This window comes from Eptesicus fuscus, chromosome 16 (genome assembly GCF_027574615.1).
Source record: "Eptesicus fuscus isolate TK198812 chromosome 16, DD_ASM_mEF_20220401, whole genome shotgun sequence".
NCBI classification, from domain to species: Eukaryota; Metazoa; Chordata; class Mammalia; order Chiroptera; family Vespertilionidae; genus Eptesicus; species Eptesicus fuscus.
Window position 1 is genome coordinate 61,550,780 of NC_072488.1, and position 25,016 is coordinate 61,575,795.

General features: G+C 48.6%; 1 protein-coding gene across 1 annotated transcript in view; it reads left to right on the plus strand.

The window, feature by feature from the left end:
* AFF3 (ALF transcription elongation factor 3) overlaps positions 1-25,016 on the plus strand; it is a 492,503-nt gene that overhangs the window by 373,739 nt on the left and 93,748 nt on the right. The window contains exon 10 of the mRNA XM_054728175.1: positions 3,231-3,282. Coding sequence (XP_054584150.1) covers positions 3,231-3,282 — 52 coding nt within the window. The remainder of the gene's footprint in view (positions 1-3,230; positions 3,283-25,016) is intronic.

Consider the following 25,016-nt stretch of genomic DNA (forward strand, 5'->3'; position numbering starts at 1 on the left):
GGCTCTGAGGACGCGGGGGTCAGGGCTCTGAGGACGCGGGGGCGGGGCTCTGGGTGGTTGGCAGCAATGGGCCGGTGCTCCGAAGAGGGGTGGAGGGGTGTGGCAGGGTGCCAGTGGGAATCCCCGCACACCCCTGCACTATGTGCAGGTGATCCATCCTGAGCTGTCCTCAGCCTTCCAAGCATCAGAATTGCCTTTTTTCGAAAACGTCATTAGAGGTCCCCACCCCCACCCCATGGCCTAACCGACTCTTACTAGTCGTTTGCACTTTCTTTTACTCTTGGTTTGAAACTTTCGTTTGTTGTGGTTCTTGTTTATTACACCCGGCCCAGTCTGTTTCCTTTTGAAAATGGACAGATGATAGCAGTGTTGTCTCCTGGATGGGGCGGGGTGGGGGCAGGGCGCAGGAGCCATGGACGCGTTTCAGTGGAGGCGCAGGCCGCGGGCTCCTTGCCACACCACCGGACGGCGCTTCGGATGCCGTGGGTGTCACAGCTCCTTTTCTCTGTCCATGGTTTCCTGTTCAGCTGTGACCTCAAATAGACTTCGCGCCTCCCCCCCCCCCCACCCCCCCCACCGCCGCCGCCCCCCCCCCACCCCAGGCTCTCTCAGAGGCCACTCTGATATTTCCAGCATTAAAAGTGGGCACTTGATGAACATTAAACCAGAATGAAGTGCGTGAAGGGAACAAGTGCTGTGCTCTGGAAGTTGAGTCACGGGGACTCTGCTGTGACCCTCGGAGCCAAGCAGAAGGGCCGGTCAGGCTCAGGGATAGGCTGGGGATCAGGGCTCCAGGTGGCAGGGGCTGGGGCTGGCTCTCCTGGGTTGAGAACAGCAGCCAGAATGGCTCTGGGTTGTGTCTGTTTCACTCCGTGTTTCCGTTGCCCTTTCCTCAGATTCAAGATATTCTGAAGTTTAATTGGATTCTAACTTCTCTTGAAGTCTCTCTGGAATGCAGAGGATTCTTACTTTGGATCCTCAGTTTTTAGATACGAGCCAGGATATGTTCTGTATGTACGAGCGAGAGCTTCGGTGGTAGGATGATCACTGCTCACAGCGAGCTGGGTCTCCTGCTTTCCCTCTGAGCGATGACAGGCAGGTGAGTCTCACTGCAGACCCGACCCGAGGCCAGAGGTGCCCCCTGCTGGGACCAGGGGTGCGAGAGGCATGTCTACCCATTTAGCACATGCGTAAAACAGACAAAACTGAGCTGTCCTCTGTACCTTAGAAGAGACCCTGACGCACTGTTTTCACGGTTGTGGTTACTGTCAGCAGCGCCAGCTTCGTGCGGTGGCCGAGCCACCCGGCTGGTGTGCAGCCCAGCTAAGATCCCTTGCTTTGAAGGGTTTTGGGGTTTCCTGCTCGGGTTGACAGTGGCCTTCAAATCCGAGCACACGATTGCCTGGATAAAGATGAAACTTCTCAGTCACCCCTGACAGGACTTCCATGTAACAGCAGGGGGTTGTTAGCGCCGATGGTGTGTGTTCTCCCGCCCTTTCCCTGCCCACTGACAGGACCACCCACACTTAGAACACCCAGGGCTCCAAGGGCAGTCTGCGAGATCACACCAAATTGCAGTTGGCAGTTTACCCCAAAAGAGGGAGGAAGGGCTGGAGGCAAGAAACGGGCCTGCTTCTCTGGTATTTTTCATCCGAAAGGCCTGTGTGCCTTTTGGTAGGAAAACAGTGTTGGGGAAGGTGTCCTAGCCCAGCCAGCACGCAGGCACTGTGCTCTGTCGTCACTGTGCCAGTCACCAGGGACTCCAGGACAAAGAGAACACCATCCCCTCCCGAGCTTCTTCCCAAACAGAGCTCTAATAAACCTCCCCCACGTCTCTGAAGCCGGGGGGTCGAGTTCCTGAGATCTAGGGAAGTGAGGGGCATGCCAGACGGACATAAGGAGCAGCTGGGGGCACAGTCCTTGCTCTACAGTCTTGGCTGCTGTTTTGTTTGTTTGCTTGAGGCGTAAATAATGAGCGAATGAGACTTCTCACTCCCGGCGGGCAGAATAGCCGCAGCCTGTGAGGACGTGGACGTGGCGTCCCAGCGGCTGTGGCTTCAGTGGTATGCCACAGTTGCTTAGCAATTCCTCAGTTGTGATCTCAAGGACAATATACAGCTTTTCCTACTTTTCAAAAGAGGGGCAAATTTATTTCCTAGACTTACGGAACCTACAGCAGATTGGACCTTAGAGATTGCCGGGAATCACCTCATTTTATAATCAGGGCGGGGCAGGGGAGTTCCGTGACCCGCCCTAAGCATGAAGCCTTGGGGCGGGACTCTGCCCATGACCCATCCTGGCAGGTCTTTCTCCCAGGTTCACCCCAAAAGTTACCGAAATGACTTCTTAAAATATCCAGAGGAATATACTGACGATGGGCCTATAATTGGCTTTTAAAGGGATCGAGGCACACTCTAAGGGACGTACGTCTTTGGAAGGCGACTGAGGAGGAGAGTGAGGCCTGTGGAGCACAGGGGCTCAGGGGCCTTCAGACCCCACCCCCCCCCACCCCCCCGGTGCCTCAGCCTGCATGCATTTCTGCCGTAGAGCACACACCTAAGTGAGATTTCTTTTGAAATGACTTATTCTGAAAACTAATATTCTGTAAAGAAACAATTCAGCGGTGCTGATAAGAATATCATTTTATCATCATCAGAAATCACAGGACTGGAAGGGTTTTTGTTTTTTTTTTACCCTTAACTTTTATGGACCCAAGAGCGTGCTGTCAGACAGATCTGCGGGCGCAGGGGAGTTGCCTTCGGAGTCTTTCCGGAAGGTCCCCTCCGGCTCTCCTTTCCGGCGGGGTCTGCGGCAGGTGTGTCCAGGTCTCTGCGGGTGGGAGCCCGAGCGGCGTGGCTCACCCCCTAGTGTTGTTTGCTAGCCTCCGCGGCGTTCCCCTGGCCCCTGGGCCTGTTCCCGTGAGTGGAGGGGGACACGGAGCACAGCCGCTGCCACGCGGAAAACCTTCCCAGGAAACGCGCTCGCTGGCTGCTGTCCGGCCTCACACGTGGAAGCAGCCACCTCCGGCTGTGCCTGCTGTGAGGGGCAGTTTTCATCACGTGGCGGTGTGTTCCTTTAGGTGCATCACAGGAGAAGGGCTTAAAGTGAACACTTTTCCAAACCAGTACATCAAACAGACTTATTACTGAAACGTTGCTCGAGTTCAGATATTTTGTTGATGAATTACTTGAATTTGCTAAGCATCTGTACCTCTTTGTTCCCTCTTCCAGAATGCTTGAAGATGACCTCAAGCTAAGTAGTGATGAAGAGGAGGGTGAACAGGTAAGCTCCCCCTGGGCATTGTGCTGTTTGGCGTGGCGCCATGACGCCGACCTGGCAGTCCGTCCTGGACATTAGCTGAGTCATACAAATGCTGAAACCTGGGGCTCAATGATGCTGGGCGTCCTTTGCTAATGACAATGTTTGGTGCCGTTAGGAACGTCTGTTAAAATATCTTGACCTTAATTTCCCTTAAAACAGTAATTTTGTGCTTTTTTATGGCACTGAAACCAACAGCAGCTATTTATAAGGAAGCTAGCGGGGGTCAGGCTTCAGAGGGAAAGCCTCTCTTTCTGGAAAGCTGACTGGCCTGCTGGCGATCAGGCGTGATCCTAACCTCATCAGCATGCAACAGGCAAGCTGTAGCATTAAATATTGAGGAGTCTTATACAGATGTTATTAACATTGAGAAGATGCAAGCGCAGAGGTGAGCTACAATGATGAATAAGAAAGCTTCATGCTCAGGATAGCCCGTTTGTCTTAAATGATAAATGTGCTTGAAATGTTCTCCTTTGGTGTTGATTTATCAGCTCCAGACATTAGTCGGGGCTTTGTAAATACTCTTCTGATCAGTCAGTTAAAGTGAAAAAATACCCACTCAACATTCATCACTTTCACGTCTGTACTCCAGGCAGTGCCTGCGTTTTAAAGCATGTTTGAAAACACTAAAGACAGATTTCCCTACCCTGTTTCCTTTTTCTTGTTACCTGTGCTGCATTTTGTCAGTTTGGATAAATGTGGTATGTCCAAAAACGACTCAGACAGAGAGGTTTTTCTACGTCATTTTTATGTGCACTACAAACCACATGTGCCGTTCGGTCGCTCTTGGGAGAGGGAATTTTACATAACGGTACCGTGGATGCGGTGCAGGCGCTGGCTAGACCTGCAGATGGGAACGATGCACAGAGTGTGCAGAGGTGAGAGAACAGTGAAAGGGAACTTCCAGGAAGAGCGTCTGAGCAGAGTGTGGCTAGGAGAGCAGCGAGCGGAGTCTGCTCACCTTGTGGGAATTGGTGAGGCACCAAAGAAGCAACTTGGCGTGAGATAGAACTCGGTGCATCTTGGAACTGGATTGGCAAGCAGAGGGAACCCCAAGTGGAGGGAGGTTAACTGAACCCGGAGGACCACTCAGGCTTCTGAGACTGACTCGCTGGTTACAGGTGGAGACACCAGGGCGGTCAGCTGGCCATAGCACAGCCCCTGCGCTAGACCTAGAGAGCAGTTCCCTGGGTCCTCGTCTGGGTGACGATAAGCAAATGATTTCATCTCTGTGTGTTTTCCCAGGGAGAAGTTCACATAGGTGTGTTGTGGATTCAGTCATATCAACGTGTAGATTATGTAAACTTCACATTGGAAAAGGGATTTACAGGCTATTTCATTCAGCAAGCCTTGTTTAATTCGGAAAGAATTTCCTGAATTGTTTCCAGGAAATATTTCCACTGCAAACTCAATTTTAAAAAACTAGTTATCAAAGATGTTCTCTAAGGCAGCAAGAACTTTGAGTTGACTCATCTTGCTTTATTAGTGACTTCTTTCCCATCTGTAGACATTGATATTATTGTATTGTGATGATAGTGTCAGATCCTTTATTCTTGCATTTAGTCCCTATGTGTGGGCACCTTCCCACCTTTGCAATGAAAGCAGCTGACAGAATGAATGACTTTTATACAGTAATCTCCTCTTTTTAATTAAGGCTTCACACTGTGGTTGTGTGTGGTAGCTTCAGGGATTGCTCTAACACTAATTATATTATCTGGCTCTAGCCTATAATTATACCCTGGCCTAATTACAAAATCGTAATTTCCATGCTTCTAAAAAACTCTAATGCTATGGTGTGTTTTTTTCTCTCCAAGACCAAAATACGGTTGTGCCGGAAAGAGTGGATGGAGCCTGGGCACACGTGCGCATACTGCGTTGCTCTGGCATTGGGAGATGATAAGACAATTAACACAATTGACTTTCAGGCATACTCAGAGTTTGTCCCTTAACTCAAATATTTCAAAAATACTAGTATATTGTACATTTCCCAGTCTTGGTAAACAGTAAACGAAAATGCTTCGTCTTTTCTTCCGTGATGCCTGGTTGTCCTGTGAAAATTGGTCACCAGCCTGGACAGCCCCTGTGATAAAGAGACACCTGCAGGAGCATCAGGCTGCAGTGCCTGCTGGCCCTTCCGGGAGGGGCCTCAGGCCCTCGTGCGTCTGAGTGCTCCTGTCTAGTGTTGCCTTTGTCCTCACTGCCTTGGTGCCCTCAAGGACAAGTCGACAGGCAGTGTAGTGGGTGAGCACAGGCTCAGCATCCCTGCTCCCTGGGTTCAAATCCTTGCCCTTCGACTCAGTAATTCTGCAACCTTGGCCCATTGCCTGAACTGCTCTTTGCTTCAGTCACACTATTTGTAAAATCGGGATTAACTTGAGGTCCCCAAAGCCCGCCACTCCCTCAGAACTGTGCTTCCCTGCTATCTTCATGTCACCAGATCCAATAGGCTTTTTATTGTTTTCTAGTTAACTTATAATTGAGTAAAGCACACATGGAGGAAAGCACATGTAACCTACAAATGCACCTTGATGACTATCATAAGCCACACATTACATCTAAACTACCCATGTCCAGGTCTCTTAGAGAGCAGTTGGGCCATAGAGTGTGTGCACGTTCAACTCAAGTAGGTTGTCCCAAACCATTTTCCAAAGCGGTTGCACAGCTGACACGCCCACCAGCAATGGGAGAGAATTCCAGTTGCTCCACATCCTCACATTTGTCTGTTATGTTCATGAAGGATATTGTTCTTAAGGCTTCTTTCTTGGTATCATCTTTGTCTAGTCTTGGCAGAAGGCCAACACTGGCTTGTAAAATGAATTGAGTCGTGTCCCCAGCTCTTCCCCATTTTTGAAGAGATTGTATAAAATTAATGTTAATTACTCTTTTAAAGTTTGTCAGAATTCTTCAGTGACACTTTGTGGGCCTGGAGATTATAAAAACTTGCTAATTCTATTTTCTTTCTAGTTAAAGGGTTATTGGATTTTTTCACATTGGGTAGCTGAGTGGTCGACAAACTCATTAGTCAACAGAGCGGCAAACTGCAGCTCGCAAGCCGCAGTTTGCCGACCACTGGGGTAGCTTATGTGCTCTCCAAATAATCACTTCATTGTGCCATTAAGTTGTGACGTGTGTAGAATTGTATTCCTTTATTGTCCTGTTGATGTCTGAGCTATTGTGATACGCATTTTATTCTTGATACTGACCTTTATTTTTGTCTTTGTCAATCTTGTTGGATGTTTATCAGTTTTATTGATCTTTTCAAACTTTTGTTTCATTGATGCTCTCTATCAGTTTTTCTGTTTTCAATCTCATCGATTTCTTATCTTTATTATTTTTCTACTGCTTGCTTTGGGTTCATTTTTGCTCTTTTTTTTTTCTAGTCTCCTGAGGAAGCTGAGATTATTGATTTGAGACTTGTCTTCTTTCCTAATATAAGCATTTAGTGCTGTATATTCACTCTTATCACTGCTGTGGGAACCCTAATCAGAGTACAATGGATGGTCAAGGCCAGCTTGCCTTGTGCGTGTGCAAAGGCAATGACACAGCAGTTTTACTGTACACAATGCAAAGGCGTACCTTTCTATAACCCAAATATTGATATCACTATTTGGCAAGAAGACTCTTTTGTCTAAGTTAGTATAAAGATACTAGAGGCCTGGTGCACGAAAATTCGTGCACTCGCGGGAGGGGGTCCCTCAGCCCAGCCTGTGCCCTCTCGCAGTCCAGGACCCCTCGGGGGATATCCACCTGCCACCACCGACCGGTCACTATGATGTGCACTGACCACCAGGGGGCAGATGCTCAATACAGGAGCTGCCCCTGGTGGTCAGTGCGCTCCCTGGGGGATCAGGCCTAAGCTGACAGTCAGACATTCCTCTGGCAGCCCAGGAGCCCTCGGGGGATGTCCGATTGCAGCCTAAGCCTGGGGCCTAAGCCGCAGTCAGACATCCTTACTGTTGAGGACATGGGGGAGGCTCCTGCCACCGCCGCTGTGCTCACAGCTGTCAGCCCAGCTTGTGGCTGAGCAGAGCTCCCCCTGTGGGAGCACACTGACCACCAGGGGGCAGCCCCTGCATTGAGTGTCTGCCCCCTAGTGGTCAGTGCGCATCATAGTGACCAGTCATTCCTGGTCGTTCTGTCCTTAGGGTCAATTTGCATATTACCCTTTTATTATATAGAATTATTATATAGGATATTGTTGACCAGCCAGTATGTTGCTGCTTTGTGGGGCTGCTTTAAAGAACTGTTTTAGCAGATGGCTCCTTATTAGCAATGGCTATTTGGTCTGCAAGAAAGTCTCTCCTGTATGCCTAGGACTGCTCACATCTTCTTCCAATGCCTACTGGCTGCAGAGGTACAGCCCCTAGTAGAGAAGGAGCTGTGAAGGAGCTGTGCCCTAGCTGGATGCCACAAATGTTGAGATGTATTCTCATTGTCATTCAGTTCAGTGAGACTTCCTCTTGGGCGTGGGGATTATTTAGAACCATATTGTTTCATTTCATAAGTGTTTAGAGATTTCCTGTCATCTTACTTGTATTGGTTTCTAGTTTGGTTCCATTGTGGTCAAAGAACACGTGCTGTGTCATTTCAGTTCTTGTGAATTTATGGAGTATTTTTTTATGCCCAAGATATGGTCTGTGTTGGTATCTGTTTCATGGGCTCCTGAAAGAATATCTAATCTGCTGCTGTTGGGTGGAGTGTTCTGTAAATACCCGTTATATCCTGCTGTTGACGCTGCTGAGTTATTCTATATCCTTGCTGACTTTCTGTCTAGTCACTCTGTCAGTTGTTGGGGAGGAGTGTTGAAATCTCCAACTGTAATTGTGGATTTGTCTGTTTCTCTTTTCCATTCTTCAGCTTTTGCTTCACGTATATTGCAGCTCTGTTATTTGGTGCATAACATTGTGCATTTCTGTGTCTTCTTGGTTAATTGCCCCTTTTATCGTTGGAATGTCCCCTCTTTCTTGGGTAATTTTCTTTGTTCTGAAGTCTACTTCATCAATGCCGCCACTGCTGCCTTCTTTTGATTAATGTCTGTGTAATGGAACTAATTCCATTCTTCTACTTTCAACCTACTTATGTCGTTATATTTGAAATGAGTTTCTTATAGACAGCATATAGTTGTCATATTTTAATCCCCTTGGCCAGTGCCTATCATTTAATTGATGTATTTAGACCATATGCATTTGATGTAATTATTAATACGTTAGTGCTGAAGTCTGCCACTTTATTTTTATTTTCTGTTTGTTCTTTTTCTTTTTTTCTGTGTTCTTCTTCCTGGCTTCCTATAGGTTTCTTGAACATTTTGGGAACTCAATTTTTATTTATCGACAGTATTTTTATTTTTATTGTATCTCTTTGTTTAGCATTTTAAGTGCTAGTTCTAGGTATTAAATTATATAGACATAACTTTTAGCGGTTCACTGGTGATGGCATTCTACAAGTTCAATTTCCCAGTATCCTATAATTATCTCTGTCACAGAATTGATGCCAAGTGGATAATGTGGGACTTGGTTCTCTCCTCCTGACTTCTTGAGTGAACATCCAGAATGATTCTGCATCTTACTCACCTTTATTTCCCTAGTGAATTCATGGCTGACAGGAAAGTCTCCTCTTCCCATAACCAGATCCGCACAACCACCCTTATCTTCACTGTTTCTCTCCCTTCCTTCTATTACTGAAGACACTGCCTTCCTCTTATCCAAAACCCACCCATTTCCTTCTGTCCCACCTCCCCACCAGAACCACTCATTGGATGAACAGTGACCACCACAGACCAAGTGTACTTGGTCCTTTCAGCCTGTCCTCCTACCAGAAGATGTACAGCATTCGGCCTTGAGAACTATTGATCACACACTTTTCTTGAGGTGCCTCGTACCAAACTCCTGTTTGTTCCAGCCCCTCTGGCTGTTTCTTCTCAGGCCTCTGTGTTGACTGCTCTTCCTCTACCCAACCTTAACTGTTGGAGCCTTTTAGCATTTATTCCTGATTTCTCCACTTCCTTTCCCAACTCTCTCTCTCCCTCTCCCTCCCTCCCTCTCTGACCGAGTGGTCTCCTGATTCCCGTGATCTTCAATGCTTATATGCTTACAGTTTCGAAAGTTATACCCTCAGCTCAGAGCTCGCTTCTGAACCGCAGACCTTCTTGCCTCTCCCACTTGGACGTCTCACATGCATTTCCCATTCAATATGTGCCAAACTGGGCTTCTGATCTTGCCCGCCGGTACCCACCCGCACCCAAATGTGTCCTTCCTGTGAGTGTTTCCCTTCCTGAACGCGCACTGCCAGCTGCGCCGTTGTTGGAGCCTGGAACCCTGGGCTCCTCCCTGACGACTCCTGTTCCCACGTAAATGCTAGTGTTCGCTCGAAGTCCTGTAAGCTCAGCCTCCAAAACTGAATACTAGTCCATGTGCCTCTTTCCATCCTGGCTAGTCTAAACCCATCCAGCACATGTCTGCCCCTTCCCCTCTACAATACGGCTTTCTCACAGTGATCTTTTAAAAATGTAACTCAGACCACGTCATTTCTTGGTCTAGAATCTTAACTAACCATTCCTCTTGGGATAAAATCCAGAGCCAACACTGCCCTGCACAGTGTGGCGCCCCCACTCTTCCCCTTCACTGTGCATGGAGCTCATCCGCATGGAGCTCATCCGGGCACTTTGGCCACAGGGCCTTCCTCCAGCTCCCCCCAGCAAGCCAGGCGCGGCCTCCTCAGGGCCCCCAGCGGCCGGCTCCCTCATTCCTTCCCCGACCAACGCCTACTTATCTAGGAAGTGCAGCTTAGCTTTAAGTCCTCAAGGAGCGTCCCTGTCACCTAAATTGGACCATGTTAGTACTTCTCACGATAACCTTAACCTTTCAAGCCTCATGACAATTGTAGTTCGTGTTATTTTTACTTTTTAAACTATCTTTCTCTACCGACTAGGCAGGGACTGTGTCTGGCACAGCAGAGGCACTAAATTGAGGGCACAATGTGGAGATGAATGGACAGTATTTGCTGCTGGCCATTATCCAGTATCAAAGATTACTTTTCTCGAATACTGATTTTTCAAATTAGGTCTCTCCAGAGATCAGAGGTGCTGGCAGAGAAGACCAAACGTGAGACCCAAGATCCTAAGTTGACTGTAGAGTCTGCACACATGACCTACCTGTTCAGGAGGAAGGCGGCGTTCCAGTTCCCTGGAGATGTCTATAGCCACTTCGTAAATAGCGTAACGCCAAGCCATGCTGCAGTTACAGGTTTTCAGAAGTTTTCTTAGACGGAAGCCTGAAAGCCAAGAGGGCGGGTGTCTGCACAGCCTTCCTGTTCGAGGAGAGCAGAACTTTGACTGGGACCTTAGAGCTGGGATTGTGACCGGGTTCACCCAGAGAGCTTGGAGATATAATGGAAATGGAAGCATGTTCTCATGTTTGCTCCTTTAATTCTCATACTTGATGAGGTTCGAACTGGGACTAGGATAAACTATGAGAACCAGTTTTCTTATTTGTCTGGGTACCTGAAGGACATGTGATACATGTAGCAATCTGTTTGATCTCCTTTCCTATAACTCTGAGTTTTTTAACAATTCCAAAGGGCGATGTTTCCCTGGAGGGATGTGAATAAGTTAGAAGGATTAAGACAAAATCATTCCTGAAGCTACAAAGTACCGAAGGCATGTTTCCATGCATTTGGAAGGGAGGTGGGAGTTGTACTGCCTGTCTCCATGTGTTGTAAGGACGGCTCTGCCGGTCCTGTCAGGCCAGGCTCGGGAGGAGGGACACAGCACATGTCCAGATGAACTTACAGCGAAGGCATGAGGAGAGGGACCGGGACTGAGGCTCTCAGATGGAGCAGCCAAGCTGGTGTCAGGTGAGGGCAGTGTTCCCAAAGTGACAAATGCATAAGCGCAGGCAAGGAAGAGAGCAGGGTCCAGATCGCATGGCCACGTATGTTCCTGCAGTTTCCAGTGATTACATTAGCCACGCACATTAGGCAGTCTTTTCATTTTAATTATAGAACTGCATATTCTCTGCAAATGAGCACGGTTTATCCACTTACAACTGACAATTTTAATTTTGCAGGCCATGATCATTGGATAAAGTCTGTAGAGGGAAATTCTCCCACTGGCATAATTTACTCCTCACCATGAAGAAAAGTTACCTTTTAATCCCCAATCAATATTTGGAGAGCACAATTAATGTAATAGATATCTGGGTAGTTAACATAAATCTTCAAGCTAAAGAGCCAGTTCCCGTCTTATTTGAATGCGTGGAGTACTAATCGTGTCTCTCAGAAGGAATCTCGGTGTGAACGGAGAGCCCGGCTGCACGGAGCCGCTCATCTTGCTCTTTGATACCTTGGGTTTCTCGTGGGGAGACACGGGACCATTCCTGTGGCAGGTCCCTGCTCTGTACCATAGAGCTCGCTGGATAACGAACAGCAGTGTGGGTGTGATCCTGAGAGCAGATTGCCCGTTGCAGTGAGTGCTGTTCATTTTTTCCCTTGTTTCTTTCTAATATGACAATTGCGTAACAGAAAGCAGAGCTTTTAAAAAGAACCTCTGGCCGTGCCTGTCAATCAGCGACCAAACGCATTGGCTGCACGACACCCAGACGTGGGCCACAGCGCAGGAGGGTCAGCAGCCCCGCGGCACTGCCCTGAGGGCGTTTTCTTCCCGGGATCAGCCTGGTTGATGCTGGAGCTCTTGGCCTGTGAAAATTTATTACCCACAGAGTCCATCTGCATTCAGGCGGCCAAGTCTGAATAAATAGAGTCGTTGTGCTTGTCTGGGCTTTGTGGCCAGAGTTCATCCAGTCGGCTTGACATTCACATCCCAGGAGATTCATAAAAGCCAACACCCTGGTATGTGCTCTTGAGTCCTGCCAAAACTGTGCAGAATTATATAAACAGGAGTGGAGGCAGTAATCAGGACCAGGTTTGAGGGGCAAGGCTCCAAAATCCAGCTTCTGCCTGCATTAGAAATGAACTGCATGGTAGATGTGATTTGGAGTCAAAACAAGAGCTACACAATTTTTACATAAAAGTCATTCGAGAATAATCTTGAATGCCTACTAAGTGCTGAATTGTACAAGATGCTGGCTTGTTGGTCTTGATGAATTCCTCATTGGTAATATTCATTACTGTAATTTGTCCTTAAAAATTGGAAGTATATTTTAAATCTCAGGAAATGCCAGGTCTTTGCTTCAATGCAACACACCAAATACCTAGTATTACATATATATTAAGCCTAATAGCAAAGTAGAAAAAAAGGTAGTTTACCTTTGTGTGCATGGTTAGTCTTGCCCAGTTTAACCGTGCTGACAAATGGGTGCCTTTTTAATGTGGGAGCAGAGCAAGCACGCTAATGGAAAACGAATGCCTGTCAGACCTTCGTCACGTGCACATGAAGGAAGCACTACTGGGCCCTTCAGTCGCAACCAGCGAAACCCAAGCGTTCAGCAGAAGGCTTGTGTTTGTATTTTTAAGTTCTCACACTTAGTTAAGTAATTCTATTTTATCAGGAAAATTTTACTGTCACCATAGGCAACTGCAAACTTCTCTTAAGATGGCCAATTTCATTATATCATGCCACTTTTTTCTAAACAGTTGTGAAAACACTAGCGTAGGTGGAGATACATAAAAATGTAATTGCCTTTTTTTTTTTCTTGTTAATGAACTATAATCTCCAAAATTGAAATGGTCAACCAGCTTAAGTGTCACTGAGCAGAGATGTAAAAAGGCCCACACCCTGTTTCCCAAAACATTTTCTCAGACGCCCTCTGGGGACCTGACTGAGATTTATGTAGATTTGGTTGTGGCCAGCCAGCCTGGACCTTAGGACGTGCCTGATTTCCGTCTGAGGACCCTGACTAGAAATCGGGACAATGAAAAATATTATATAAAAATCATAGATGATTGATTAAATTTGGGCAAACATATAGTTAACACAAAAATGAGAATTATTGCTTTGTCAAGTTGAAGAATTCATGAAAGGAGAAACATTTTCTAAGTTAAGCCACGTTTTCGTTAATGGTGCATATCAATGCCACCCACGTAGCTTCTCCAATGGGAGCGCAGAAGCGGCTGTGCGTGTTACTGATGGGCGGCCCTTCTCACTGAGCCGCCAGCCCGGCCGCTGTGGGCAGAGGGTGGACTTCTCCCTCCGGAGGACTCCCCTGTTTAACGCACAGGAATAGTCCTTTGTCCTGGGACTTGAATGGTGTCTTCCTTCAATAGCTTTTTCAGAAGTGCAGCCGTTCACCAGTGGATGCTGCTGCGAGTGCATGCTATCACTCCTGTCCAGGCGTGGGTGCTTGCATGTAGCAAAGGATTCCCTAAACCACTCAGGTGTTCGGTCCAGCTCTACGCTTGGAAAGCTTTGTTTACATTTGTGTTTTTCCAAGTCTTCACAGGGCTGGTTATCTCATAAGCTCAGCTTTTCTCAGGAGACGCTCTTAGCCTGTTATTTCTCCGTGGAGCATAATATTTGTGGCAATTCAACGCCCCAGGCACTTCCCAGTGCCAGGCTGACCAGATCTGCAGCCAACAGGTTGTGCTGAGTGAAACGAGGCCATCTTCCAGAAGTGGCCAGACAGTCCCCCGAAGGCCAGGCCACAGCCAGGGTCCCCCACAGACTGCGCAGTGTGGGGTGCAGGTAGCCGGACTCTCTCTCTGGGAGGTCTGGTCCAGCAGCAGGTCTCTGGGCACCTCTCCTCTCAACCGGGACTTTATTCGTAAAAGTCCAAGGCCGTTCAGGGAAGGGCATGAGATTACAACATACTATACATGAACACACTTTCATGTATAAAGCATAAGCAGTGGTCACTTGAGAGGTGAAAAGTCTAACACCAATAATAACAATAACACAATGAGAATAAGTTCAGCTTTCTCTTCTGTTACATAATTGATTGGCAAAGTGCAATTTTGAGAATATTTCCTAACCATTAATTTTTAATTCTGCCAGTTTCTACCTTCAACTGTTGTTATTTTTGTCTGAGTAAAAGATGTTTAACTGAAACATAAAGACAGACTTAATTTTGGTTCTTCAAATGCAGGTTGTATGTTTAGCAAAACTATCAAAACATTGATGTTCTTTCCATCTTGCCTTTATACGAGAACAAAACATTTGCAGCCCACAACTTAGGCCCGAGTTGCATTCCTAAGAGCAACCACCGACCAAGGTCAGTGGAAGGTCAGTGGGACTCCACCAGGCACCCTACTGATGCATCATAAGAACTTGGTTGAAAGCTCCAAAAGGCATTTGGCAGACCCCACAACATGGGAAGCGACTAAACCCCGTGCCCCCGCTGTGCCCAAGATGAGCATCATTAATGGGCCGTCGCCATCTGGCTGTGCCCAGGCCCGGCCTGCTCTGAAACTGCCCTGGGAGGCGGGTTCCAGCAGCACATGCTGCCCCAAGCCCCGAGGAGCAGCTACAAAGCCAGGGTGGAACCTGCAGGACTGGGGCCGCATCACGCTTCACCCCAACTTCACCTCACTTCACCTCTACTCCCAGGAACAGGCTATCAGACCCACATGCTGCTATAGAGCAACCAGCCACCACCAGATCCGCGGGTTATTCTAGTGTGCTTGCTTTCACTCTGAAATTGTAGATGCCAGACAAGCACCTGTGCACACTCACACACACACACACACACTCCCACATCCACACACACACACACACACACACACTCACTCACTCACGTGGAAGGCACTACAACGCTGTCAGTGCTCTGTCCGAGTCCAGGGCTTTCTGCCGCTCTCACAATTCTGAGAATCACCCACCAAGCCCGGGTCTCCTGCCACCACCCACCAGCGCGAGGGCTTTGCCGCCTGCGCCTGAGAGTCCTCAGCAGTGCTTGCACCTGCCCGGCCCTGGCCCAGCAGCTCTTGCCTTATATACGGAGTCCTGCCGCGGTGAGGTCAGAGGTAGAAAGAATTCTTCCCCGGGAGCTCCTGGCAAGCTCGCAGATAAACAATGTGATTCCACCTGCAAACTTGCTGAGGAAAAGATATCAGTCTCGGATCCTGAAACCCTCCCGGCTCCTCCGCAAACCCTGTCCAGGAGATGCCGCCTGCATTTCCCTTGAGCATCCCCCGAGAAAGCTCGCCTGGCGTCGGCTAGCGTCCACTCAGCGTCCACTGGCTCTCTTTGAGCTGAAACTGGCAGAATCCAAACCTCGCCCAGTCCCCTGCCCTTCACCCTCTGTCCTGATACTGCAGCGGGGCTGGGCAGGGCTGCGGCTGGCCTTGCTGCTCTGTGACCATGAGCAAGCCGGCCTTAATGTGCCGGGACAGAAATACTAACGGAGATTAATAGAAAATATTTCATATTGATATAAGTATATATTATAGAGGCAGATCTGGGTGTAAAACTATTAAAATACACAGTTTTACATCCTCCTTCTTCCCTTCCAGTTCCCCTCAAAAGTGTTCTTTCTTTGCATTACTGACACTTTTTTTAAATGCTCTTTTCCGTAATAGAAGAGGTGTACAGGAAGAATGCAAGACCATTAATTTTATAAGAAAAGGCAAGGAGCTAATTATAGAAAATAGAACTCAAAGGTGGAGGAGGAGGAGAGAATGTGGGCTGAGCTGGGAGGAGAGGGTGAGGAGGAGGGAAGGGGGCAGGGAGAAGGCACTGCCACAGGGTGGGTGTCAGAAAAGGCAGCTGAGTGAGAAGATGCTGAGCGGCTTCTCCCCCTTGAGCTTCTCTTGTCAAGAATCTTTGATTTCGCCCTAGCCGGTTGCTTCGTGGTTAGAGCATCGGCCCCCAGACTGAAGGCTCTAGGATTCGATTCCGGTCAAGGGCACATACGTCGGTTGCAGGCTCGATCCCTGGTCGAGGTGTGTGCAGAAGCCAACCAATCGATGTGTCTGTCTCTCCCCCTCCCTTCCACTCTCTCTAAAAATCAATGGGAAAAATACCGTAAAGTGAGGATTAACAAAAGAGAAAAAATCTTTGATTTTACCTTATTTTCAAGGCTTTCATGGCGTTTTTGTAAGAGACAGCCCTGATGGATGGTTTTACATGTAAAGTGGGGACAGAGTCAACCAAACAGCTGATGGTCACTGTGGGCCCCGTGGTGAAACGAGGCAGTTTCTCGTTTGCGTTTGTCGTTTTTGTTTTTGGCTTCCTGCATGTGCTAATTTTTTTCTGCAATGAACACATACCACTTGGACAAGTGAAAATTATATAAAAATTGGGGGCTTGGAATGTAACCTTATCCCTGTGATTATGTCTCCCACACATGCCACGAAGGTGAGGTTGGACATCTGAAAGGCTTTGGCTAGCTGTTACATTTTGCTACTTGAGAACATCGGTAACAGGAGAACGAGCTCATAATGAATGGGGCGGAGTTTTGAGAACATATTACTTAGGAGGACAAAGTATTTCTGTTTGGAACAGAAGGTTAGAGACTGGTAATAACACGTGCCCAGCTGGGACCCTGAACAGTCCCCTATGTGCTGCCTTAGTAGAGGCTTTTACTGGGAAACACTGGTGCAAATGAAATTCTTACAAGGAAAGGCGTTTCATAGAGGGTGCTATTTTGGTTTTTAACAAAATCATAGTTCAGCAAAGATTTGTCAGATCCTTCTACCTAAAGGGTAACTGGTAATTGAAGGATGATGCCTGTTTAAAAGCAAAATGCTCCATGTTCATTCCTTTAAACAGACAAACAAACAAAGGAATGCTTGCTGGTAATTGCACTGGCAGAGCTTGAATAAACTTTAGAATCTGTGTTAAAGACGAACGCCCAGTTGCCAGTTTTGCATTCTCACCCTCTGACAGGACACCTTTTTGGGAATGAGGTGGAACTGACTGAATGAATGGAGAGGCTAACCCATCACCCCCAGGGGTTCGGGAGACACCTCATTAAGGCGAGCTCATCTGGTGGCATGACATGATATTTGTCAAGCATTTGTGTGCCCTGTGCTGTTGGCTAGACCTTGTGCCAAGGTTGTTCAATAATGAAACTGGCACCCACTACCCATCCTCAAGCCACCACCCCCTCCTGAAGTCTTCCTGACCTCTCACCCCCACTCCACCACCCTCTCCCAAAGACCTCCTGACCTCTCACCCCCACTCCATCACCCCCTCCCGAAGACCTCCTGACCTCTCACCCCTACTCCATCACCCTCTCCCGAAGACCTCCTGACCTCTCACCCCCACTCCATCACCCCCTCCCGAAGACCTCCTGACCTCTCACCCCCACTCCATCACCCTCTCCCGAAGACCTCCTGACCTCTCACCCCCACTCCACCACCCCCTCCTGAAGACCTCCTGACCTCTCACCCTGCACCCGCACCACCACCCTCTCTCGAAGACCTCCTGACCGGGCCCATTGGGACCCTCTGACCCATAATGTTACCCTTGTGACAGTAAGTGTGGCCCACCATGGAGGGGGCCTGATACCTTCCAGCCCTCACTGGGCCCTCGCCCCCAGTAGGGTCCTCGCCCTCAGGGGGCCCTCGCCCTCAGTGGGGCCCTCACCCCTAGAAAGATCCGGTGACAGTCCCTGCGGCTGAGGAGCAGCCCCCTGGCATGTGCTCACATTGTCACCACCTTTCCCTTCTCTCCTAACTCCTAGCAGCTGCCTGAGTTTCATTTGTGATGGCACAGACCGCAAGGCCTGGCAGCGGAGGTCTCAGGTGGTTCACAGTGTCGCTCTAGCGAGTCAGGAGTCCTGGAAATGCTCTCGCCCCCTCTCAGGAGTTGAGAATCGCCCAGTTAGTAACTGACTATCACTGACAGCCAGGCTGGGCCCCAGGGGGTGTCAGGCGGTTGGTGGCAGGACACCGACTGTGAGGTGATGAAATCCAGGCACTTCACCCGGCATTGGGACCCTACCCAGCACTTTCACTGGGTGTAACGGGCTCCATAAGTGTGTGCTGTTGTCTTCATTGGCGTTCTGGTAGACATAAACTAATCTAAGCAATCCAGCGTTAAAAAATAAAACTAGGCAAACTTTCTCTAAAGCCAAAATGGACCCGTGTTGTAAAGAAAGTGAAATAGAGAAAGAATATATAGCTCAGGAAGAAATGTATTTTAACAAATCTCTTAGATCAGAGCCATGGCAAATAGTAATTGGTCATCTGCAGAAGTTACCTCTTCGCATCCGACCTGTTGATCCACCGGTAGCTGATTCACCTCCTCGAATCCTGTTGATTCACGGGCAGTGGATTCACTGAGTGTGATCACGAGGAAGCTCTTTCTGGGCGAGGATGAGCCAGGATCTCTGCCTTCAGTGTCTCCCAGGAACTTGAGGAGCCAAGACTAAATTTCTCGTGAAGCAGGTGGCGAACTTTTCAAGAGAAGAAAGAAGCCTGTGCTCATCCAGGTTCCAGACGGGGAGCTGAGAGAGAGGAAGGTGCTGGAAGCTTGGGTGGTCGGGGACACTGACAGGCAGAATCTAAGTAGAGGGAAGAGCAGCCGGAAAATGGCAGACGCGTTTCAGAGACGCCGAGACTTCAGAGATGCCGAGAATCGACGCGATCTGGCCCTGCTGACCCCATTCGGAGCTCTTTGCTTATTGACAACTCCTCAGGCCCTGGAGTCCTGCCTCCGCACCTGACGTAACTGTACTGCACCGCAGCCCGATGCCCTGTGTGCTGAGAAAGGCACTGCCTCTCCTGTTGTCCCCAGCTCCGTTCGGTGGGCGGGATATCCCCTTTCACTCTCAAAAAATGTTCTTATTTGGATGATATGTGTTGTTATCCCCTACTCGACCTGACCCCGTAGAGAACAGGATAAGGTCCAAGTCTCCTGGGCAGCATCTGTGGGCATCTGAGAACGCAAAGTGCTTCCTGTCACAGAGGAAGAACCGGAGAGCAGGACTCTCCTTTGTCTTGCCAGTATTGCTGACTGGGTTGGAGAACACCTCATGGAAGATCACAGCACTCAGTGAGGTGCCCAGCTGGTGGTGGTCAGGGCACATGCCCGGTGTGGGCTCATCCCCAGTGTGCAGCATGCGGCTCGATCCCCAATAGGCAGCCGATCAGTGATTCTCTCTCGTCATTGATGTTTCTATCTCTCTTCCCTCTCCCTTCTTCTCTGAAATCAATAAAAACATTAAAAAAAAAAAAAAGACCCAACGAGGACTCCAATGAAAACCAACAGCATGAAAGTTCAGTAAATGAAACAGAAAGTGTTAACAGATGTGGAAGTAAACAGTGAAATACATTAATAAATACAAGTCTCAACTTCAAAGGAATGGCTAGAAAAAATGTAAAGCCTTACTGGATGCAGAGACATGTGATTGGACCTAAACTTCACTTCATGCTTCATAACAGCTGAACACAAATGACCAAACATGAGCTGGGACGGCATTTACTCACGTAGTTGAATGTGGATACAGTCTTCCAACAGGTGGAGCAAGATGACTCAGATCACAGCCACAGGGGTGCCACCTTACTGTCAGGATAATGAGCCTGGTGCTGGGACACGCAGTTGGGCTGCGTGCATGTGGAATGGACAGGCTGTGCTAGCCAGCTGACCCGAACCTACTTCTCTTCGAATGAGAGCAAGATGTAGATCCGGCACATTAGCCCTCTATCTATCTCCTTTTTATGACTGTAATTTGCCAAGAACATGCCAATGTTTCGCACTTCGTTGGCATTTGACAGCTGCGATCTATGTGTCCAAACATCTATTTAGCATCTCCGCCTGAACATCCTGAAAACAACGTGAACTTCACACACCCAAATTAAGCTTCACCCTTACCCCTGCCCCTGCACCCACCTTGCCTGTCCCATTCAGTGGCCCTCCATCTATACCAGGGGCTCAAGCTGGAACCTGGGGCTCAGTCCTGCCTCCAACCCTGGCCTGTCACATCCAATCGATCGCCAGTTTCCTCAGTTCTGCCTCCAAAATGTAACACAAACTCTCTCCACCTTCATTGCTATCATGCACTTCTCTTGCTTAGATTAATGCAACAACCTTACTTAAATACTGAACCTTCCTGCCCAAATCCATTCACCACACAGAAGCCAAAATGAAATTTGGAAAATAAAATGTAAATCATATTGCCTCACTCCCTACTTTACTTTTTTTTATTATAGATCCATCAGCCCTGGCTGGTGTTGCTAAATGGTTAGAGTCGACCCATGCACCAAAGGGTCATGGGTTTGATTCCTGGTCAAGAGTATGTACCTGGGTTACAGGTTTGATCCCCAGGCCTGGTCCAAGCACATGCAGGAGGCAACCAATAAATGCACTCCTCTCTTACCCTCTCCTTCCCTCCCTTCCTTCCACTCTCTCTAAAATCAATGGAATAAATATCCTTGGGTGAGGATTAACAAAAAAATTTTATTGAATCATCAAAAGATGCAAACAGGCCCCGTACATCCTTTACCCAACTTCCCCTAATGTGAGTCACTCCGTGATTTCTTAGGTGGAGAGTCCCCCAAATCCTTAACTTGACCTCCAAAGCCCTTGGGATCTGCCAGTGTTCCCACCACCCGCTGAGCTCCCTCACTGTGACCTTCTTGTAGTTCTTCAACTGAGCAAGGATCTAGGCCTGCGTGGAGCTCTTTCTTCCCCACGCCCTCTCACTTCCCTGCTCCAGGAACTCTTCTTTATCCTTTAGGCATCAGCTTAGCTACCCCTGACTTAGTGGGCCTTCCTCACCCACTCACTCCAAGGGAGGTCCCCCGGCACCCTCTCTCCTCTTCAGCCATAGCCCCTGCAATCTAGAACGCTTGTGCAATCAAGAACATTTAACTTTTATGGCTGACACCTCTAGACCCTACGTACAATATGGTGAGAGCTTTCTCTATTTTGATTGTCACCCACGCCACGCCTGTCACCTGCACATCATAGGCGCTTCAGATTGAACCATGGAGCTGTCCATGTTGGTTCTGTTTCCATCAAGAAGGAAAGAAACTGCATCTTCCTGGTACCCTCTGAATTCCAGCCCCTTCCCTCGCTCCCCTCCGCACTCCAGCATCCACGAGCCTGTCCTGCGCTCAACCCAGTTACAATGAGGTCACCTCATTTCTCCTTTGATTTTCTTTCAGTCACAGACTGGGACTAGCAACTTATTTCACATACATTGAAACCTGGATTTCTGCTGCTTATGTCCCAAGCTCCAAGCTTTCTATAATAAAGACAGAAAAAAGCCATCTCTTGAAAAGAACCTGGAAAGTGATTGTTTCTGGCAGAAAACTTGTCTCAGAGCTTATGCTTCAGAGTCACTCGTGAATGCGTAAGGAACTCGGGAAAGATCAGCGAAGCGTTCCCTTCACCCTCTCCGCTCCTTTGCTGAGAACTGGATGAGGAAAGTGACTAGCCGAGGTGATGATTGGGGAAGGGAGAAATATGGGTGCTGGAACACACAGCCCTTGCAAGAAGGAAATTGAGCAATCCATCTAGTTTACGCCGCGTCTTTCTTCAGGCTTCACTTATGAGTCACCTAAGCAGCTTTTTCTCTGCGATTTAGTTCCAATGTTTTTTTATTTTATTATTTTCAACAGTAAAAGAAAATAGTGTCCAAAAGCCAAAGCATATTTAAAAGAAGAGCAGTAAAAAAAAAAAAAAAGGCGGTCTTTGCTTTGGTATATGACATACCATTTTAACTTAATGCCATAAAGCTTTTTTAAAGTTATTGTTTAAAACTTTAACATATTCTCATCTGCTTTCTTGATGGATGATGAGCCATCTCCATAAAGTTTTTAATGATGTAAAATAACTGCAAATTAAATAGCGCCATCAAATTCAGGCGTTAAAAATTGTGGTGCAGGTGGCTGATGGTGCTCCGTGCCACAGTGTTAAGTGTGTGGAAACATCGGCCATGCGGACAGATGGGAGAGTGAGGATCACAGAAAGCCGTTGTCCAGCGCTGGTGGGAGGCCGTGGCGCAGCCCAAGCGGGCCTTCTGGTGCAGCGGCACGTCCACCTGCTGGAGGGAGGCGCCCTGCCCCCGCCTCCGCTCGCTCACATCAGAGCCCTTGGCCGGCAGCCACCTGCGCAGGGTCCTCGGCAGGGACCGCCACCTGGAGGCTCCGCAGCAGAGTTGCTTGTTTTGTGCTTGTTTTTGCTTTTGTTTTTAAAATAATTTTCTCATAAGTTGCTCATCAACGGGCACTGTTTCCTTATCACAAAAGTCAGTGGGAAGTATTTGGAGGCAGGAGAGAAAAAAGTCAACAGACTTCTAAAATATTGGCAGCCCTGGCCAGGGGAAGCGCAGACACCATGTTCGAGATGTCTGTTGACCTTCCAGCCACATCGCTTAAGGTTTCTGTTATTCCTGGAAAAGTCCTGTGCCTTCTGCGGAGATGCGTTGAGCCTGAACTAATCATGCATGCCACCTTTTCTTTGGGGAGCTCAGAGTACGTTTTGGTATATTTAGCCAAGCAGAGTCAGGAGTAGGGAGCTAGGTTCTTTTCAAGTATAGCTGCCAAAAATGAAAGCATCTTGCTGAGCGATGGGGCCCTGGGGACGGTGGTGGCTGCCCTGCACCTGCTGGGCGCTCCTTGTGCCAGGGCCTGGGCTGGCCCCCGAGAGCACAGAGAAGGAGTGAGGGGCATGGGAGGGGCTCCTGGGCTCCACGGCCTCCTGAGGCTTTCCACCTCTTTCCCGCCTCGTTCTACTCCCTAAGGTGCCCTCAGCAAGAGAGCGCCCTGTGGATATTCTTTCCCCTCATGACACTGGAATGCCCTGGCATTTGGCCCTTAATTCACAGGAATCCAGAGAAAAAAGAGGGGCAGTGACCCCATAAACTGTTCACTGGAGCCTGGGCATGGCTGGCCAGCTCCCTCACCATCCCACTTAGGGTAGAAAGAGTAGTTTGGAAGCTGAATCTCGGAGGCCCTAACATCAACGAATGGTAAACCTCTCCCGGGATGGAGGACTTTCAGTGCCCAGGTCAACAGAGCTTATGTTTTTCCTCAGTCGGTGGGGTGATGTCCCTGTGGGAGTTATCGAAGTTCCTGTTGTTGATTTGGTCTCAGGCCCAGAAGCTACATCCCCGGTGTCGCTCCTGCCAGGTTTCCTTCCGGCCTTGGCTGCGGTGTTTCTCTGCAGAAAACCCCTGTCCTTCTGAGGGGCCGCTCCATTGGACCAGGGACCCTTCGGGCCTTGGAGAGGCTGTAGCATCCCTGGCCCCAGGCATTCATGCCAGTAGTGACCCCCTTGCTGTGAACACACAGAAACACCCCTACTCAACCCCAATGGCCTTGTTGTTTGGGCAAGAGGTGCCCCAGCTGAGAACCGCTGCTGGAGGCCTGGCCGGGGAGGCCCTTGCTCCACCTTACCGTCTGGAGCGACCAATGCCTCTTTCCCCTGAACACATCCCTCCTTGTCTTTGCAGCTTTGCTCAGATATTAGTGGGAAGGATTCCGAATTGATTCATTCATTTGACATTTCCTCATCAGGTGTGCACTGAGCACCTGCCAGCCGACCCAGGCCCTGACTGAGGAGCCCGTGGCCCACCAGCCATGAGTTACCGGCACCCATGTCCCCACCTACTCATCTTTCACTTGCATGTTCATTCCCAAGCGTCTTCAAGTCCTCCCTGGACCTCCGCTCTGACTTCCTGCCTAGGGGCTGGGCGTCTCTAACACAGTGACGGCGCCTCCTGCCTTTGCTTTTATCCCTCCTGCAGCCTCCTGCAGGGGTCTCCGTGTGGCGGGAATTCGGCCAGCGCTGGGCTGACCGAGTGAGCCAAGACGTGTGTGTGTGCGTGTGTGTGTGTGTGTGTGTGTGTGTGTGTGTGTGTGTGTTGCCAAGGGTGGATTCAGTTCTGTGACAGGGATCAGGTTTCTGCCAGGTCGTGTTTTTCTCATCTGAAGATTCTATCTGTCTGTCTGCCATCCACATGGAATGAGGAATAGCGTGGGAAATATTGCGCTGGCACAAGGAGCGCCCGGCAGGTGCAGGGCAGCCACCACCGGCGCCCCTGGTAAACAGTAAACTTCCCACGTGTCCTGGACGCGGGGAAAACGGGCCATGTGCACTTATTTCTTGTCACCCGAGTAAGCCTTGGTCCCACAGGCCGTGCTGTGATCCCTCCCAATAATGACTTCGGAGACGTAGAATGAGTGTGGCCCTGCCTTCGGAGCTCAGCCACACGGGGCACATGGACAAACTAGGCTAAGCAGACAAAAGGCAGTGAGTACAAAATGGGGGAAATCTGATGGGGAAATGGAGGCTTTTAGTTTCGTTTTGCTTTTTTTGTTTTATAGAACATTTCAAACACATAAAAAATCTAGGATAATATAATGATCCCCAGTGTGCTCATCACCGGGTTTCAGCAGTTACCCACCCAAGGACATTGTTTTGTTTACATGTCCACCCACCTTCCCTTCCCTCCAAGTACATTGTTTCAAGGCAAATCCCAGATCCTGTAATGGTATCCATAAATATTTCAATATGAATCTCTAAAGACTCTTTCAAATTGCCACAAAATCATTGCCTATAAACAAATCCATAATCTCATAATATCATCATATTTCTGTCAGTGTTCCGGGTTACAATTGTGGTGACTTTTTCAATAAATCAGAAAACTGGGTCTAAAGGTATACCTTCATTGGGAGAGATTCTATAAAGCAGGCGTCCTCAAACTACGGCCCGCGGGCCACATGCGGGTGTTTTTGCCATTTTGTTTTTTTACTTCAAAATAAGATATGTACAGTGTGCACAGGAATTTGTTCATAGTTATTTTTTAAACTATAGTCTGGCCCTCCAATGGTCTTGAGGGGCAGTGAACTGGCCCCCT